This window comes from Tiliqua scincoides, chromosome 4, assembly GCF_035046505.1.
Source record: "Tiliqua scincoides isolate rTilSci1 chromosome 4, rTilSci1.hap2, whole genome shotgun sequence".
Taxonomy (NCBI): domain Eukaryota; kingdom Metazoa; phylum Chordata; class Lepidosauria; order Squamata; family Scincidae; genus Tiliqua; species Tiliqua scincoides.
This window is the reverse complement of record NC_089824.1, coordinates 25,618,624-25,637,978: the sequence shown is the minus strand read 5'-3', so window position 1 is coordinate 25,637,978 and position 19,355 is coordinate 25,618,624. Positions and strand designations below refer to the sequence as shown.

Here is a 19,355-nt window from a genome sequence, read left to right as displayed (position 1 = left end):
TGCTGTTGAGGGAGATAATTTTTCTTGATTTAAAGGAAGATCACCATGAGCTGTCATGAGAGATCCTACAGGAAGTTTATTGCTATAAATAGCTTCTGCCTTAAGTATCTCAGGACCAGGGTCAACTTCTAAACCCTTCAAGATGTGTGAGCCTGTTTATCGGATAACTCTGGAGAATTCCTAGAATAAACTTGCTGGCAGTTCATTTGGCTTCATGATGGCTAGACATAAAATGCCTAAATATTTTTTTTTTCAAGATGCTAAATTTGCTGTTCTTTTTTTATAAGGTGTTTTGGGGACAAGAGCATTTGAACTGCTTATTGCTCCTGCATGAACATCTGCAAGGTTACCTTATGCAACAAAACAGGATGGAGGGGCAGAGCTCAGATCAAATGCATCAACCACAGGTTCCTCCAGACAGAAACAAGAGTTCTAAAACGGAGCATACTTCGGATGATCTGAGAACAGGCGTGTTCCAGTACATACAAGATATAGGTAGAAAGAATATTAAAATTATTAAAATCCACTTGAGTGACAAAAATAAGTTCAGCGGTAGCCCATTATTGCTTCTTCTTAGCAATAGGGGGGGAGTAATTAAACAAGCATCTGTTAGAAAAAATACCTTTTTAATTTCTTTCCATTTTACTGTGACCTTTTAAAACTTGGTAAAATTAGTTCCCCCCCCCCTCCTTTTGATCGTAAGGGATTTGTTTTTAACTGCTTTGGTCACATAAACCAGCATGCTCCCTTTTAGAAATTATATAAGCAATTACAGCTTTTTCTTCTCTAATTTGATAGAAGCCCAGAAACTACCTAATGCCTATGAAGTTGTGTTTTACAATGAAACGGAGGATAATCCTGGAATGATGTTATGGAGGTACCCAGAGCCCAGAGTGCTCACTCTCGTGAGAATCAATCCAGTTCCTTTCAACACCACTGAAGATCCAGATATTAGCACTGCAGACTTGGGAGATGTACTTCAGGTTGGTAACAGTTTTGTTAACTTGAAAAGTATCTTTTAAAAATGCCAGTGAAAAGTCAAATAAAAATGAACACATCTGTGATTTATAAGGACAAGAAAATGACATTTTTAATGAGTGAAGCTGTTGATTTTGGATTTCTTTTAATTTTAGCTTCTGGTGTGAATAAACCTTTAGATAAATCATAACACAAACACTGGGCCAGTGCCAATATCATGATATCCAACATAAAGGAATCATGATTGGGTGAAGGGATGAATTAATCCAGTAACTGCTTTGGGAGGTGGTGAAGTGTTGCCAGCATTGAGTCTGTCTGTTTATGTGCCAGGGTACCTGCTAAGGACAAGCCACTTCATTATTGGCTGCAGTTCAATTCATGGCAGTTAAGAAAATCTAGAGTTGCCCTTTGACTCTGGATGTTCTTAACTTTATGTATGAGCTGCCTCCTGAACAGCAAGCTAGACCATTGGCCATTGAGAAAGAAGGAGGAAGTGTCTGTCCAGGCAGCCATTGGGTAGTCACTCTTCTTCTTGCCACCTCCTCTCCTCCTGTGACAATATGAGAGGGAAAGAAAGGAAAGAGCAAGAATCACTTAATGTTGATGCTGATTCAAAGCTCTATACCCTTTTATGGCAAAGGAAAATCTGTCTCATTTTTCATATGTGGAAAATCACACAGAGGTTTAATCTAGGCCAGTGTTTCTCAGATGTGGATCAGGACCCTCTGGATGGGTTGCAAGCCAATTTCAGGTGTGCCCCATTCATTTAAATGTGTATTTTATTTTTAATATGTTAGACTTGACACTACTATGGTCTGTGGCTGCATTTGACGAAAAGTTACAGATCTGTATTTTTAACAGGCACTGTGTATATGCTTTTCAATGATAGTCATGGAGCTTACTCCCTGGCAAGTATGGATAGGATTGCAACCGTTGGAATGTTTGAGGAATTTTTTTGAAATAGATCATTAACTGCTTGGGAGGGTTGGGAGAGTTCTTTATTTTAAATAATTTTTTAAATATACTTAATTTACTATGTGATTTTGTTGGGTGGGGTTTCTAAAAATTTCATGCTTGATGATGTCACTTCTGCCCATGACACCACTTCCAGGTTAATGACATCACTTCTGATGGGTCCCAACAGATTGTCATTTGAAAAAGTGGGTCCTAGTGCTATAAAGTTTGAGAACCACTCGTCTAAGCAAAGTGTGAGCCTCTGGGAGGACCAGCAAAGCAGCAAGGGAGGGGATGTGGATCTACTGAAAGGAGGTCTGCGCAATCCTGCCATCCAGCTGGGGATTAGACCCAGTGGTTCCACTCACAGGCAGATCAAGGGCATGATGGCTGATCACACTAGCCACAGTTTATTTTTGGCCAAGTGAGGGGATAGACGGGCAGCATCTGGCTTAGGGTTGGGGCTTGGACCAGTCCTTAAAGGGGACTCTGGGTTGACCAGCATGGAAGATGAGAGAAAAACACAGAATGATAGGGGATAGAGGAGGAAGAAAGAGAGGCAGAAAGGAAAGGAGGAACAGAGGAGGAACAAGAGACTAGATCAGAGGTTCGCAAACTCTCCAGGAGAGCTGGGAACCTTGGTAAGTTGATGTGAGGATGAGGTGATGGCAGTGATGGGACCTCCACGAGGTGAAAACAAAGGCTTTTTCCTACTTATCTGGGGCTACGGCTGCACTCCAGAGGGTGCAGGGGAATGAGGACTCCTCTGTGGGCCACTCTGCACTTCAGAATAGCTTCCTGCAGATATTCCAGCCCACTTTCAGTCTTCATGTTCAGTAAGAATTAATCTGTAATCCTATCTTATTCACCAGAAACAAATGCCTATTAATTGTTCATTTATTTATTTTTTGTATAGCACCATCAATGTACTTCATACTTTATGAAGTGAAGGAAGTCTAGCCTCTGTCTCAAAGAGGGTACAATATAAATTTAACTACTGGATAGCTTATCAAGGAAAGGGAAGGAAGTGAAGTAGGGGTGAACTGTGTAAATGTAAAAAAATTGTATACATTTATTAAGATAACAGAAATTTGTAAGCTCAGATGAATTGACAGCTGATATTAGTTGTCCATGTGCTTTAAATAAAACATTCCTAGGCTAAAAATTTGTGGGCTTGATATTTTCAGCACTATGTTAATCTATAAATAGGTCCATTTTTAACACTTTGTGGCTGCTTGAAACAGTGGCTAAAGGAAGTGTGGGCTTTAGAGCAATTGACTGGAGATTTACTGCAAGTTATAAGTTACGGCTAGTTTTGACATGACAGTCAACAGGAAACTAATTAAGATCAACGTCAAAGGCATTCATTTTTCCTTTTAACAGAGAGTACCTCATTTTTGGCTGACTCCATTTCCTTTTTGTTTTGCATTCCCTATTGAGACTACAATGTTGAGCTGGCATTTGAGAGTCTGGGAAAAGGGCTTTTTGGAAAACCACAAATTTTACTGATGTTTGACTCATTTCTCACATTTCAGAAGCAAGTACTTTGGAAATCCAAATAATTTGTGTATGACAAGGTAGTGATTTAAGTTCATAGCATTAGCAAAGGAAGCCATAAAAGTTCTGCCATACTTATCAACAACAAGGAGTAATGCTTGCCTATTTTAAAAGTCTGCAGATATACTGCAATACTTTTAATTTTATTGAACAGATACTTTTAAAAATATGATCTGTTTCTGAGTCACTTTAATTGCTAAATAAAATGAAGACGGCTTCTTTATACTATTCACAGTAATGTCTTTTAGATTTAAAATTTTGCCTATTGTAGATATCCAACATCAGTTGTTCAAATATCAAGAGACTGGCATAGATAAAACTTTTACCTATACTTTTTTATCATAAAAGTATGGGTGGGAGCTTGACATTAGTGGCTTATTTCCTTCAGTGTCCAGCTGCACCACTGTTTTTTCTAATGTCACTAGTGGCAGAAGCACCCTCCACTCCTAACATTTTCTCTGCTGAACACTAACATAATAAGAGCTCCACCAGTTCAGGCCATTGGCCCATCTAGTCCAGCTTCCTGTATCTCACAGCGGCCCACCAAATGCCCCAGGGAGCACATCAGATAACAAGAGACCTGCATCCTAGTGCCCTCCCTTGCATCTGGATTTCTGAGTTAGCCTACTTCTAAAATCAGAAGGTTGCACATACCCATCATGGCTTGTAACCCGTGACGGACTTTTCTTCCAGAAATTTGTTCCAGAAATTAAAGGCATCTAGGCCAGATATCATCACCACATACTGTGGCAAGGAGTTTCACAGACCAACCACACGCTGAGTAAAGAAATATTTTCTTTTTTCTGTCTTAACTCTCCCAACACTCATTTTAGTGGATGTCTCACAGTTCTGGTGTTGTGTGAGAAGGAAAGGAGCATCTCTCTATCAACTCTATCCATCCCCTGCATAATTTTGTATGTCTCAATCATGTCCTCCCTCACATGCCTTTTTACTAGACCAAAGAGCCCCAAATGCAGTAGCCTTTCCTCGTAAGAAGGTGCCCTAGCCCAGTAATCATTTTGGTGGCTCTCTTCTGCACCTTTTCCATTTCCACTATATCCTTTTTTGAGATGTGGCAGCCAGAACTGGACACAATACTTCAGGTGTGGCCTTGCCATTGATTGGAACAATGCACAATTCACAGCATGTTACTCTATAAAGAGCAAGAAGAGGATAGGGCTGTCATTGATGGGGCATGCTGGGGCATGAGTGTGTGTGCAACAGTTTTGGGGTGTGTGCTGTGTGCGTGTGTATGTGCACCCATGCAATATATGTGCTGGGGTGCTTCTCATGCTGGCAGGGGAGACAGGTGATAGAATTTGGGGTGTAGGCAGCTGGGATCGGGGGATGGTTCAGTCAGCACCTTGCCAGGGAAGGGGCGTCAGTGGAAGCTGCATGCATCGTTGAGGCTGAGTCCTGATTTGTTAACTAGGGTAAAGAGGGAAACAGTATAAACAGGGCTCTACTCATGCACTTGTTCTGCAAAATTGTACAAATTTGCATATGCATGTACCAGCATGAACAGTTATAGAATAGTTATAGAATAGAATAATATGTGACATATATCCCAGTAGCTATATATCAATAGACTACAAAGTCAAATAGCAAATATTAAGAATATTTGTACAGTGCTTTTCTTTCTTTGTTGTGGGACTTCTGAGTGACCTCCAGAGATACACATGTAATTAAAGACATTATTAATTACTATTAACAGTATTAAGATATAAGAACATAAGAGCATAAGAACAGCCCCACTGGATCAGGCCATAGGCCCATCTAGTTCAATTTCCTATATCTCACAGTGGCCCACCAAATGCCCCAGGGAGCACACCAGATAACAAGAGACCTGGCATTCTGAAATAGCCCATTTAGACAAGAGGAGCATTCTTCATATGAAATCTGTTTGATTCTTTTTGACATATTGTCTTATTTACACTCACACTTTTACAGGCATGTGTCTCATTCAGTGTTCCTCTAGTTGCCTCTGCCTGTTTTATGTTTGTGTGTGTGATGCCTTTTTAAAGAGAATAAAATCATCTTCTGTGGCACATTACAATCCACAGCTCCACTCAGCACACCTGCATTTGCTCTAAGCCTAGTAGCTTGATGAATTGATAAGATAAGCTGGCCACATGCTTTTCTAAAAATAAAGGAATGCTTCATATTTCTTCCTAAAGGTTAAAAAGTATTTCTCAGGGCTCTTGAATTACCATATTCTGATACCAAGGGAAAATAAAACCTCAGCTTAGAGTCTTGTTTGTACTTAGAGGGCTTTCCGGACAGGAAGGCAATCTTGATGCAACGCAGCAAGCCACAATACCAGTGGGGCATTACAGGTGAAAAACGTGCAGCTGTACCCCATACCACAATGTATTACAACTGTACAGTGGAAGATTTCCTGAATTGAAATAGCGTTTGGTTAACTTGGCTTCCCAAGAGTAGATCACATTAAAATGTTATAAAATCATGATTTCCTGCATTTGAATACTTGTGGTTTCTCAACTGGTTCCAATATTACAAAAGGGGTTTTATGGCTTCTATTAGTTGAAGATGTATAGAAGCCTCTTTTTAAAGTCATCTAAAAGGCAGGGAGATCTGCAAAAAGAAAACTTATTCTTTTCAGGCAAACATGACTTCTCTGTCATTTCTGCTATATAATACAAATTCTATGTTTTTGTTTTATGGAATATAATATGTTCATAAGAACATAAGAACTGCCCCACTGGATCAGGCCATAGGCCCATCTAGTCCAGCTTCCTGTATCTCACAGCGGCCCACCAAATGCCCCGGGGAGCACACCAGATAACAAGAGACCTCATCCTGGTGCCCTCCCCTACATCTGGCATTCTGACTTAACCCATTCCTAAAATCAGGAGGTTGTGCATACACATCATGGCTTGTACCCCATAATGGATTTTTCCTCCAGAAACTTGTCCAATCCCCTTTTAAAGGCGTCTAGGCTAGACGCCAGCACCACATCCTGTGGCAAGGAGTTCCACAGACCGACCACGCGCTGAGTAAAGAAATATTTTCTTTTGTCTGCCTAACCCGCCCAACACTCAATTTTAGTGGATGTCCCCTGGTTCTGGTATTATGTGAGAGTGTAAAGAGCATCTCCCTATCCACTCTGTCCATTCCCTGCATAATTTTGTATGTCTCAATCATGTCCCCCCTCAAGCGTCTCTTTTCTAGGCTGAAGAGGCCCAAACGCCGTAGCCTTCCCTCATAAGGAAGGTGCCCTAGTCCCGTAATCATCTTAGTTGCTCTCTTTTGCACCTTTTCCATTTCCACTATGTCTTTTTTGAGATGCGGCGACCAGAACCGGACACAATACTCCAGGTGTGGCCTTACCATCGATTTGTACAACGGCATTATAATACTAGCCGTTTTGTTCTCAATACCCTTCCTAATGATCCCAAGCATAGAATTGGCCTTCTTCACTGCCGCCGCACATTGGGTCGACACTTTCATCGACCTGTCCACCACCACCCCAAGATCTCTCTCCTGATCTGTCACAGACAGCTCAGAACCCATCAGCCTATATCTAAAGTTTTGATTTTTTGCCCCAATGTGCATGACTTTACACTTACTGACATTGAAGCGCATCTGCCATTTTGCTGCCCATTCTGCCAGTCTGGAGAGATCCTTCTGGAGCTCCTCACAATCACTTCTGGTCTTTACCACTCGGAAAAGTTTGGTGTCGTCTGCAAACTTAGCCACTTCACTGCTCAACCCTGTCTCCAGGTCATTTATGAAGAGGTTGAAAAGCACTTGAAAAGTTCAAGTGTTAGTAGAATTGGTATACAATGTGCAAGCTGCAGAATCCTGCTTCTAAACAAATATAAAATCTAATGACATGGAAGTCAAATACGGAGATTTTTCTTAATTTTATTTTGACTTTTTTTCAATACTGAAATTGGAGAAAAACAAACTAGATTTTAAGACTGTAACCCTGTACCTAGTTATTTGTAAAAATTTATTTCAAATTGATAGCTAATTCTAATATTTTTTCTTAAATTGTATCCCAAATTGCTATCTGAGATGGATATCATAGTGACAGTTTTCCGACACTAAGTCTAGGGTTGTACCCTTAGCTGGTCTTAAACAAGTAGAAGAAACCTCATTTGCACAAGTGAAAAGGTGAGGAGTGGCGTAGCTAGCAAGGGACGCAGGGGTAGGCTGCCCTGGGTACCACCCCAAAGTGTTATATGAGGGGATGATGCTGGCCAAGATTATGCTGGCCCCTGCTTAGTATGTCTGTTCATCTTCAATTCTTCATGAACCCCCTTTGAGCATGCATTCTTGGCCAGTATGGGGCGCACAAAGAAACAGCCGCCATTGTTTCCAGCCAGTCACTGCAGACCTTCGAGCATAGTGCTGTGTTCAGAGGTCGACTGTGGCCCGGCAGAAACTAGTGGCAGCTTCCCAGCTGACTCTCAGCTTCTGCCAAGCCACAGCAGAGTCCAAAGAGAAAGCAACAGGGCAGTAGGAAGACTTCAAAGTGCTTCTCTGCCATTGTCACCTCTCTCTCTCTCTCTCTCTCTCTCTCTCTCTCAGTTTGTGATCTCCCCGCTTCTCTGTTCCGTTCTCTTTGGAGCCTGAGCCTCTGAAAAGAGAGGAACTGGGCAGCAAAGAGATTTCAAAGTGCCCTACCGCCGTTGCCATTGTCATCTCCTCTTTCTGCCAGTTTGCAGTCCCCCTGCTGCCCTGTTCCTTTCTCTTTGGAGAACTCAGCTATAACTCAGTTAGAGGAAAGCGGTCTCAGGGCTTTGTTTCATCTCAGCTTCTCTGTAGTAGGATTCAGAATTCCTTTCAGAGTGAAGCAGAGTGAATTCCTTCATGAGTGAAGCAGCACTGAAGTGGTTACATGAATCATTGTCAGTGTAGGAAGCAAAGTGTGATGTTCATTTTGATACAGGATGTCTGTGGCCAGCTCCCTCTATTCAAAACTCTGTTGCTGAAGACTGGCTCTCTGTTCCATTCTTTGCACCTAGGCACATGTGAGCTCAGTCTCCATACACTCCAATGTCTGTCCATGCACCTGTTTCTTCATGTAGGCACATGATCAACCTGCAAAACCTTCAATATTTATATTGTTTTGGGAAAAGCTAATTGGTAGTGGTGAAGTTTTGATCTGTAAGACAACCATTCAGACTGTCTGGATGACCTGGCCATCAGTTTACCAAACAGTAAAATGAATTTGGCCACATGTCAATTGTATTTGCGTAGTAGAACAATAATCATGTGTCCATCTGTGATGGGATGTTGAAGGGAGGGACCAAATCTTTGCACCATAAATTGTTTTCTTTGCACCATAAATTGTAATTCGATATTGATCAGTGGTACAGGAATCTGCCTGGGATAAGCCAGTGAGTCATAAGGTTATGGAATGTACCTGAGCCAGAACATCTCATCAGCTGATCTGCTGATGATACCAGCAAATCAGGAGAGGGACTGGAATTCAGGTATACAGGCAAGAGTTGGTAGCATTGATCGGACCACTGCTGTACCTGTGGGCTATCCAGCTTATTTAGATTCCAGTGCAGGGAGCTTGCTGCTTGCTGCTATTTGTAGCTTTAAAGCAACAGTTGATTATGGGAGCCCAAGCTATCTTTATCATTGCCCTCCCCAAGACTGATATTGCTCAGCTTGAACCTAAGGCTTGTGTGACTTCAGCACGTGGGGGATCCCAGCGCCCAAAAACTGGCGAAATGCTTATCATGATTTTTACAGCACTGTGCCAGCACTTTTTCCTTGCTTTTATGGCAACAGTGGTAGGAAAAATATTCCTGGAGGTAAGGATTATTTGAAACTTAGGTAAAGTATTAATCATAGTTTTCAAGACAAAGGAATACAATTTTATTTTCGTTATGGGATGCTTTCTAGCACAACATATCCTCACTTCCCCCGCCCCATGAGTCATTTTGTGGGATATACTTGATATCCAAGTTTCAAGCTATTATTTTTGGCAACTGCTACTGCACAAAAGTGCTCATCTTCCTTTTAATGTCTGAAGATGGGGCATTGGCAATAGACCCTATTCACCCTCAAGAATATATTGATGAACATAGGAACATACAACTTAAATCAGTGGGCTGTCTAGCACCCAGGCTCACTCTGCTGTCAGCCCCATGTACCTCAGTGGGATGTTTTCCCCCTTTCTAGGCCATTGTGTGTTCAGCTATAAATTTCTCTCTTAATATTTTATACTCCCAAGTATGATATTTTGGTGACTCCCAACATCTAACTGCCATTGCTTAAGGGGGTCTCTAAAGGATAAACATGGCATACTTATTTTACAACACACATTAAATTTTCAGTATATCCTGTGCATTTGCTGACTTAAGAGGACTTTTATATATAGCACACATTCAAAGAAAAAAGAGTAAGTACAAAGAAAACGGCTTTCTCCTGCTGATATGTAGAAATTTTTTTTAATCATCTTCAAATGGTGAACTCAACCTACCAGGTAATTATTTGACTGATTCCCCTGATGTGTAAAACAAAATAGTTTTAAGATATTAAGGGCGCAATCCTAACTTGCGCTGGAACAGGCAAACCAGAAGGCTTGCGCTGTATCCAGTGCAGGATTGTGGCCAGCAGCTGCTTAACCAGAGGCAAGGGGGAAATTTTCCCCTTACCCTGAGTAAGGGCTGCTGGCACCTTTGGGTCTCCTCAGACTTGCGCCACCTTCAGAGGTGGCACAAGTCCAAGGAGAGCGAAGCAGCTCGAAGCCACTCCGTTCTCCCCGGGAACGGGGGTTGGGATCCAGCATAACTGCCGGATCCCAGCCCTGCTTCCTGCTCCCCGCCCGCCTGCCCCAGGGCCGCCCATCGCCCTCCCTTCCCCCACCCAGGAACGCCTCCCTCACTCCCTCCTCCCTGCCCCCCACGCCTACCTTTTTTGCTTGGGTCGGCCCTGCAGGGCCAAAGCAAGCACCGGAGGGGAAGCCGGCGCGGAAGTGTCTATCATCCTTCTCAGGCCTGTGCTTCTCAGAGTGCCGGCCTGGCTTCCCCTCGAGGAGGCACAAATGTGCTTTATGGCACATTTGTGACCTTCCCATGCCCAGAGTTAGGTTTGTGCCCTTAGATGGTGTTCCTGATACTGCCTTGGCCTTAAAAGTTAATCTCTTTGCACCCCAATCCAGTTAGGGGTATATATAAGCAGGAAGAAGAGACCAGAAGGAGGAGGGAACACAGAATCAAGCCTTGTTGAGAACACAAGAACACACTGTTGCTTGTGTATAGTGGGACTGCTGTCCTAATGCTTACAACATATGTGATTGTCTTATACTGAATCAGGCCATTGTATTGCCCAGAGCAGCCCAGGTTGATCAGCTTTCCAAAATGGCAGCTGATCTGCCACCCACCCCAGATTTTGAGGCTCCACCCCCTCTGTGCCTGCACCAGGCAGCACAAACACACAACATCAGTGATCACCTCATCATTGTTGTGCTCCTTCTCTGGCTTCTTCTGAAGGACCAGTTTGGGAAGATCCTGTTCTTCCCTAGCTAGCCATTTTACAAGAAGCAGCAGAGGAGGAAATACAGGAAGGCAAAAAGGCACCTTTTTATAAACAGGAGAAGAGGCTCAATAGCAGACTGTACTGCTGGAAGATGAGGTAAGACATCCTCGTTTTCTTGTGTGCAGAGTGGGAGAAGAAGGTGGGACAAGTGGCAGGCTAGGGGACATAATAGTTGGGAGCCAGTTGTGGGACACTCACAAGTTTGCTGCCTTATCCAGCCAGCCAATCAAAGAAGACATCGGCCTGATGGCTGGGCCATCCCATCTGTACTTATGGGCAGCAGCAATCTAGGGTTTCAGACAGATCTTTCCAAGCCTGACCTGATAATTCCAAGCCATTGAACCTGGAACCTTTTGTATGCAAAGTAGATGACCTACCAGTGAGCTATCACTCCTCTTCCATGTTCATAATTGAATCAGGGCCTTAATACCTTGTGTTATCCTGTTTCAGTGTCATATTTGCTGTCCCTTTCTTCTGTGTTGCCTGTAGGTCATGGTGGAAATTTGGGACACTGAGTTCCAGTGGTTCCAGTACTCCCTTGCATGGTACTCCAAAAAGAATATGCTCGGTTCATGGATTTATTGGGATTGTTTTGTCACTTGTTTTATGTAAAACCACTATATAATCATTGGGAGAGATTGCAAATTTTGGAGCTTAATGCTGATAGCACAATGAACTCCTTTTTCATTATTGACTGATTCAGGGTCAGATCAGCAGTGACAATTCTGAACCCAGAGCAGCAGTGGGTTGGTTGAAGGTTAACAAGCTGACATGGAATCTAGATAAGAACAAATTTTTGATGGTTGATTTCCCTTGTGACTTAGGGGAGGTGGGATATCCTGTCCAGGATCAGGTCACACCCTGCTTGAAATGGGTCCAAGTAGATTAATTAGCCACTAACTGTAACAGTTACTGATCTCTAACAGATGTACACTGGGAAATACTTATTTTGTCTGCAATATTTATTTGCACGCATGAAGATTATATAGAACAGTTCAGTCACATAATCAAAGCCTTCAGAAAATGTGTTGTTGATGCAATGGTATAATCATGTTCAGTGAAGTTTTTGATTACATTGCATTTTGTTTTTGAATAGTCATTAAGGGTGGTTGTACGCATTTCTAATATTAATCAGAGGCGCATTCTGACTCCGCTGGAGTCAATAGAAAACTCTTTATTATTGTTAGCTTAACTTTTGAAAGAAATAAGTTAAGAACTTGATTGAAAAGAGAGCAGCAAGTTAAAAAAAACTGCCATTTTAAAAAAATGCAGTGGTATAACAGTTATAAATTGTGCCATGCACACATGTGTTTGTATTTGTCTAGAAATGCCATGCCACTAAGATTTGTTTGCTAATGTTGCAGATTCCCTGCAGCTTGGAATACTGGGATGAGCTCCAGAAGTCATTTGTTGCATTCAGAGAATTCAGCCTATCGGAAAGCAAAGTCTGTGAGCTACCGCTTCCTAGCATCAACCTCATGACTGACCAGAAAGAGCTTGTAGCCTCAGATCTCTGGAGGATTGTCCTGAACAGCAACCAGAATGCAGGGGATGACCAGAGGTAATCAAAATTGCTATTGTTTCATGAAGGCTGATATTCTGGAATTTTGGTCACAGAGAGAGGGTTACCAAAAGCTCAGCAAATCAATGTGATACTGAGCTAGATGGCCCAAGGCAACGTCATATATGTGTTATATCACTCTTTCTCCAAGGACCTCAGAGTGGCTACATAATTCTTCACTCTTCCCCCCCCCCTTTGAGCATCACAAAAGTCCTGCAGCATAGATAAGGCTGAGAGAGAGCCAAAGGTTGTCCAGTAATCTTCGTAGCTGAGTGGGCATTTGAAACCAGGAATTCCTAGTCCATGTCAGACACTCTACCACAGGGGTCTCCAAACCCCGGCCCGGGGGCCAGATACGGCTCGCAGCAAGCCTCTTTCTGGCACGCGGCCAACCTCTTGTCCCCTAAAAGCCTCTGGCCCACTCAACTGAACATGACCAGAACTGTGCTCTCATTGTGTCTGGAGGGTGTTCTGAGGGCCAGAGAGGTGGAATGAATGAGCCCATTCATTCATTTATTCATTCATCTTCCATCTCTAATTTATTTAAATTTTATATTTACATTTTTTTGCCAGCCCTCCACACCATGCCAGATATTTGATGCAGCCCTCTGGCCAAAAAGTTTGGAGACCCCTGCTCTACCACACTGGCTCTTGATTCTACCACACTGGCTCTACCACACTTCTCTAAATGATTTTACTTAAATGTACATGCAGCTAGTGATTTTTTTGAGGGCATTGTAGCCCCAGCGTACGATATGTACCTGCTTCACAAAAAATACAGCAAACCATTTGATGAATCAAGAGAAATTCTGCACTTTCGGTTAGACCAGCCATTTTCAACCACTGTGCCATGGCACACTGGTGTGCCGTGAATGGTCTCCAGGTGTGCCGCAGGAATTTGGGAGAGGGTCATTTATCAATAGGACCATTGGGGGTGTGAGCCCCCATAGATAGCACAGCGTGCCTTGTCAATTGTCAAAAAGCTGATGGTGTAACTTGACCATTTTAGTGCCTTGCCAGTGTGCCGTGAGATGAAAAAGGTTGAAAATCACTGGGTTAGGCAGAGATAGTATGTGTTAAGTTTTACACACATTCATGCCCCAGAAGTCTTATAATTCAGAGAGAGTTTGCAAATAAGAAATGGATAACAAATCAATAAAAAAAATTAAACATCTGGTTTCCATAAATCATATCAGGTTGAAATGGGTACTTGACGTTAATTGTGAAGGAATGCATTTTCATCATTGAGAAGTTAAGTGTTTTAGACAAGGTTAATTCCTCTGAATGTGGGACCATCACAAAATTACCTTTGTGGTCAGCTTAGTACCACAGAAATGTGAACTCTGTGGGAATTGAGCATAAAGCTTGTGGAATTCTGTCAATTTTTTTTATCAAGGCTTTAAAAATGCAGTCAAAATTTTTGTTATTAGTCATTTGAGACTTATCAGTGTACTAAATATTTCATTGGAAAGTGTTCTTTGAAAAGGTTTTATCAGTGACAACCCTGATAAAGTTATCTTTTTGAGGGGCATAATACAATATGAAAAGTATTTGGTGTTCCATGTAAACTCCCCCCCTGACATCTTTTGTTTTGATTGATAAAAGAATAATATTATTGAATAATAAAATATTACTTAGAGGGTACTTCAGAAATTAACAGCACAAACCTACACAGGTTCACTCAGAAGCAAGTCCCATTGTGTTCAATGCAATTTACTGTCAGGAAAGTGTTATAGAATTGCAGCCTAAGTGATAACATTGGGTAAATGTGATATAGGAATTTCAGTGGGGCAATATTATTTTTCTTTTCCTTAGCAACAATGCTTATATTTGTACTGTAAGAGAGTTAAAGTGATCTAACTAGCAAGAAGGCCAATTGATACAACCAGTGGGATGAGACTGGCTTCTGCCTAGGACTGAGTGAAATGGAGGCAAGGGGACAGGTGTGTGGGGTGTGTGTCTTGGGCTACTAACCTCAGTCTGAGAGTGAATCTGGGGAGAGGATGAGACTGCATGGTTAGGAGGACCTGGGAATAAGGAGATGCTTAGGGTCACCATATAATTGATTGCCCTAACCTGGACAGTCTCTGCTCCTCCTCCCTCCCTCTGACATGCCTCCTTCCACTTCGTTCTCCACCTTGTTCTGCCTCCATTGCTGTCCAACTTTGTGGGTCTTACAACTGGAAAATACGAGTATTACTGATGCTCTTTCCTCCCCTGAGGCTAGAAAGGCTCCTTTTGAAGGAGGCCCACTCTCCATGCCACTAATCACTTTCTCCCCTGTCTTTGGCCCTTTCTGGGCTTCTCACAAAAGCTCGCTGGGCTATGTGGACTGTTGGTCTTTGTGTCCTGTTCTCCTGTCTCCTCTGGCCAGGCTGAAGCAATGCTGTACCTCCAGCCTGTTATTTCTGGTCCCAGCTGTCCTTGCCCAGCTCCAGGACAAATACTAAACTGGATGGAACATTAGAAAGACAGGTGGAAACCGGGACTGTTTGGGGCACACCTGGTTACAGGGTCACCCAAGTTATAGTTAAAGTGAGGAGTTATGTGAAGGAGGAGTTGGGTGTGTAGTTTTATTAACTCCGTGCATTTCTACCTTCAAGTTCTATGATCTGTTTATCAGCTTCACTGCATCAACAAAGAGATTCTTATTCCATCTAGAAATTCAGAAGCCACTGCAGCTATCCTTTGTCTTTCTGTGTTTTGCAGAGTATTATAAAATGTGTGTTGACTCTTCAGCTGATACTTTTTGAAAATTTCCTAGTTGCTCTTATGTTGTCCTCTTTATCTTCCTTTTCATGAAAAGTCTGTTTTCTGTTACTCATCAATATACTTAAATTAGAGGAGTTTCTGAGGTCTAATTGCCAGTTTTACTTTAATAGAATGTTCTTTCGCTCTGCGAATGTCTAATGTGTAACATTAGAAAATAAGAATTGCCTTGCTGGATCAGACCAAAGATCCATCATCTCTTATCTTATTCTACCCAATGCAAAATAGTTCCAATATGCAATTACACAGAAGTTAAAGACTTGCTGTTTGTTGTCAGCAGTTGCTGCTGTTCATGAGAAGTTTTGGGAAGGGAGAAGCTGCTAAAGGCAAGCTGATATCCTTTTACTCAGTTACTTGGTTATCCTTTTACTTGGTCATTTGGCTCTGCACCCTCAAAGTTCAGTGCCTTCTCTTCCCTTCCAACGTCATGCTCAATTTTGAGCCCTTAGAGATATTTTAGGTTGCTGGGATGTCATGTCTCAGAGCACATTTATCAAATTGACCCTACTTCTGTCTGCTACCTACTGGTCTTATATGAATGCATGGCACTGCTCTTCTGCGTTGGGGTCATGCTCTGTCTTGTACACACTGGTGGTGTTTCAGTTGTGCTCTTTCTTGACACTCCAATCATATATAGTATGCACTGCTCTTGAGTGAGAAAGTAACCTCTATTTTTTACTTTGAAGTCAAACATTAAACCCTGACACCCAGTTAAACCCAGTTTTGGATTAGACGTTTGTCTAGAGAGGACAGTAGAAGGACCTGGGAGCAGATTGGAGGGAGGTAGTAGTGGTCTCCCCAAAAGTCACCCCGAATCCACTTGTCCCGTTTGACCCCTCACAATCTGCTGCTGATGCTTCATGCTACAGGCAGGAGGTTGAACTAGATTACCTTTTATGTCCCTTCCAACTCTGTGATTCTGTGCAGCCTGTATCAGGTGGCTGCGTAGATGGGCCAACTGGCACTTCAACATTGCAGATGTACACTCTGATCCCTTGGCAAAAACACAAGTTTATATTCTGGTAATCTCTTGCTTTGTTTACTGCAACTCTGGTCTTCTACAGGCTTACCTCATGCACCTCCCTCATTGTTCTGATGACATCCTGCCTCTCCTCAAATTCCTGCCTTCCTATCTGACTTCCTATCCACTCCCAGGTCTAGCACAAAATCCTGGTCCCCACCTTCAAAGCTCTCTAAGGCCTCGCACCGCCTTGCTTCTCTGCAGTGTTCTTCAGTTTTCCAGCTCCCCCTCTCTCAGCAAACCTGGGTCTCCTGTTTCCTCAAACAGCCCTATTCCTTCTTCTTTGATGCCCCTTGTGCTTGGAATTGCCTCTTCCTTACTGGTGTTAAGTATTAAGTACGTGAAATAATGGAGTATTTTTCCCTGCCACCACCTTCTTCCTCTGTTGTCTTCTTTGTGTCTGTTTTAGACTGTCAGCCCCTCAGGGCAGGGAGTTGCTTTTTCTTCTGTTAAATGCCATGCACTTTCATGGCACCATACAAATATTATCAAGTGATGCTTTTGATGCTTTTCCTCCCACAGCTCTGAAAGTGAATCAGGCTCACAAAGTGCATGTGATCAGCTTGTAACTCCTACTGCATTAGCAGCCTGCACCAGGGTGGACTCATGCTTTACCCCCTGGTTTGTGCCTGCTCTTGGGGTTTCTGTCCAGTTTGCCCATGTGGAACTTCGTCTCTGCCACCATCTCGATCAGTTGGGCACAGGTATGTCTCATGTACTCGCAGGAGGAAGGCTGCAACTGTTATTTTGCCCCACCTGCTTTGCATTTGCAGTTTCTTCCTTCATGCAACCATATGCTCAAATAACTTACACCTACTTATCAGTAGCAAGAATGCTTAGGAAAGAGTGTGTGCTCAGATTCAGTAACTGCAGAAGGTGTTGTATTTTCTAAGCTCTGACTAGTGCTCACAAATGCTCCTTCACTTTATTCTTGAGTCATTCTAAATTTTCAGCCTGCTTTGCCCAGCTGCTGTGTTCTCACAAGCAGAGATTCTAAAAGAAACTTTAAGCACTGTGAGCTCAGTTATTATTCCAAAAAAGAACAACAAAAAAATTCCATCTGTTTTTGTTCAGTACTCTGTGCTGTTGCATTAATGTCACATTTATTCCAAGAAATTTTGTTAGATTGTCTGATTTCAGACAGTGCTTTCCAGGAAAGATGAGCAAATAACTGAGCATTTTTCAAAGGCATGGCTTTTTCCTGAAATAGTTAGTATTTTCCTACTGACAATAAAACCTGGTGAACACCACATTTAATTATATAATGCAGGCAGTCTTAAAAATAATTTATGCCTTCTTTAGCTCTGACCTATACCAGCTGATGCACTCACTTCCATATTTTTGAGATTTCAAATGATACACAACGTGGAAAATGCAACAACAGTTTGAAACAAACACAGCTGCTGTTTAGCATATGTAATTTCCCTTTTCAGAAAGAACTTTGCTTAGACTGCTTTTAATTATCATTGTTTTCTTTGTCAGCTTATTCACAGTGGGACATCTAAAAATCCCAAGCTGTGACTATTGCAGACTGGCTCTAAATTCACTAATATTCCTAGGATAATCATTTTCTGCTAATTGGAAATAAGATGCGATAGTGTAATATGAGTGCAGATTTTCTTAAAACAAAGTCTACATTTTGAAAATTCCATTTGAATCTATTTATTAATAACTATTCTCAGAGAGTTTGGATTCCTGATTCTTGGTGTTTCCTGTATGTGACTACTGTATTATATTCTAAGCAGTTTTCCCTGTCTGTTTCCCATGGGTGATCCTGCCATCCCCATGAATAATTTAATTTTCTGCAGTTTGCCCATCAACACTGTAGTTAAACTCATAATCACTATTCTGTTTATCTGCAATAATGTCCAAGTCCTAATTTGGTCTTCAGTTTTAATTTCTAGCATCTTTTATAGACTCTGATCTATAATAAGTGTCTTTGTATGACTATGAATTCTTTATTCACTATATTTGTTGTTTAAATATAATGATTCTCTTATTATTCTGGTTTTTATTGAGAAGCACCACTTGGAACAGTGTATGGTTTCTGAAAACTCTGAACATTTGCAAAGAAAATCAGAAATCAATATTGTTCAGGGTTTAAATTTCAGGTTTCATTTTAGTTTTGTTGTTTTGTTAGTAATACATGTGTGGACTTTTCTGTATAATAGTAACTCTGTAATTAAACTCAACAACTTTATAGAATGTGTATGGAAAAAATACAGTAATGTGAAAAAATGTCTGGTCATTCTTTTTGTGTTTTGTCTGGTTTACTTAAGTGAACATTCTCGTTCACTCTTTGCAGTCCTATTGTACTATTGGCTTTCCTTCTTTTGTTTCACAGTGCCACCAAAGTTCCTCCATCCATTCATTTCTGATAAAAATGTGCCATCTGAGCTAGAATACTTGATAATTTCTTTCAAAGAACCACATATCTATCTACGGCAGTGGAGTGATGGATCAGTCTTCAAGGAAATCCAGTTCTCTACTAGGACCGACTGCAAACTTTTGGAATATCGCAATGTAACAATGCAGGCTGTTGTGAAGCCCTTCAACATATTTGGGCAGATTGCTATTTCTGGCAATTTAGTGGAAAAGTTACTGGAGTGCAGTGTGATGGTGGATCCCATATTCGTCAGCTTTGGACAACATACTGTTCACTCTCTCCATAAAACTATTCAAGCCTGGCAACAGGTAGGAGAAATAGCAGAGCATGAAAAGAAAGTCTTTGCGATTAGCTTCGGGTTTCTAAAAATTGGGAGGGTATTGATAGGGACAAGAGGGAGGGACGAGGGAGGGAGAACAAACTGACTTTTTGCAGCACCATAAACTAAACAGAAAGCAGAAAATCTACACAGTGATACAGAGCAGAAACAACTTAAGTTGTTTAGACCAGTGTTTCTCAAACTGTGGGTTGGAACCCACTAAGTGGGTCACAAGCCAATTTCAGGTGGGTTCCCATTCATTTCAATATTTTATTTTTAATGTAAG

The 19,355-nt window shown here is 41.8% G+C and overlaps 1 protein-coding gene across 4 annotated transcripts in view; it reads left to right on the top strand.

Annotated features, from left to right (window-relative positions):
• Positions 1–19,355, top strand: part of VPS13B (vacuolar protein sorting 13 homolog B) — a 494,765-nt gene that overhangs the window by 398,523 nt on the left and 76,887 nt on the right. For all 4 annotated transcript variants that reach the window (XM_066626564.1, XM_066626562.1, XM_066626565.1 and 1 more), the window contains exons 38-42: positions 288–495; positions 799–983; positions 12,378–12,574; positions 16,887–17,068; positions 18,709–19,058. In XM_066626564.1, the coding sequence (XP_066482661.1) occupies positions 288–495; positions 799–983; positions 12,378–12,574; positions 16,887–17,068; positions 18,709–19,058 (1,122 nt within the window). The remainder of the gene's footprint in view (positions 1–287; positions 496–798; positions 984–12,377; positions 12,575–16,886; positions 17,069–18,708; positions 19,059–19,355) is intronic.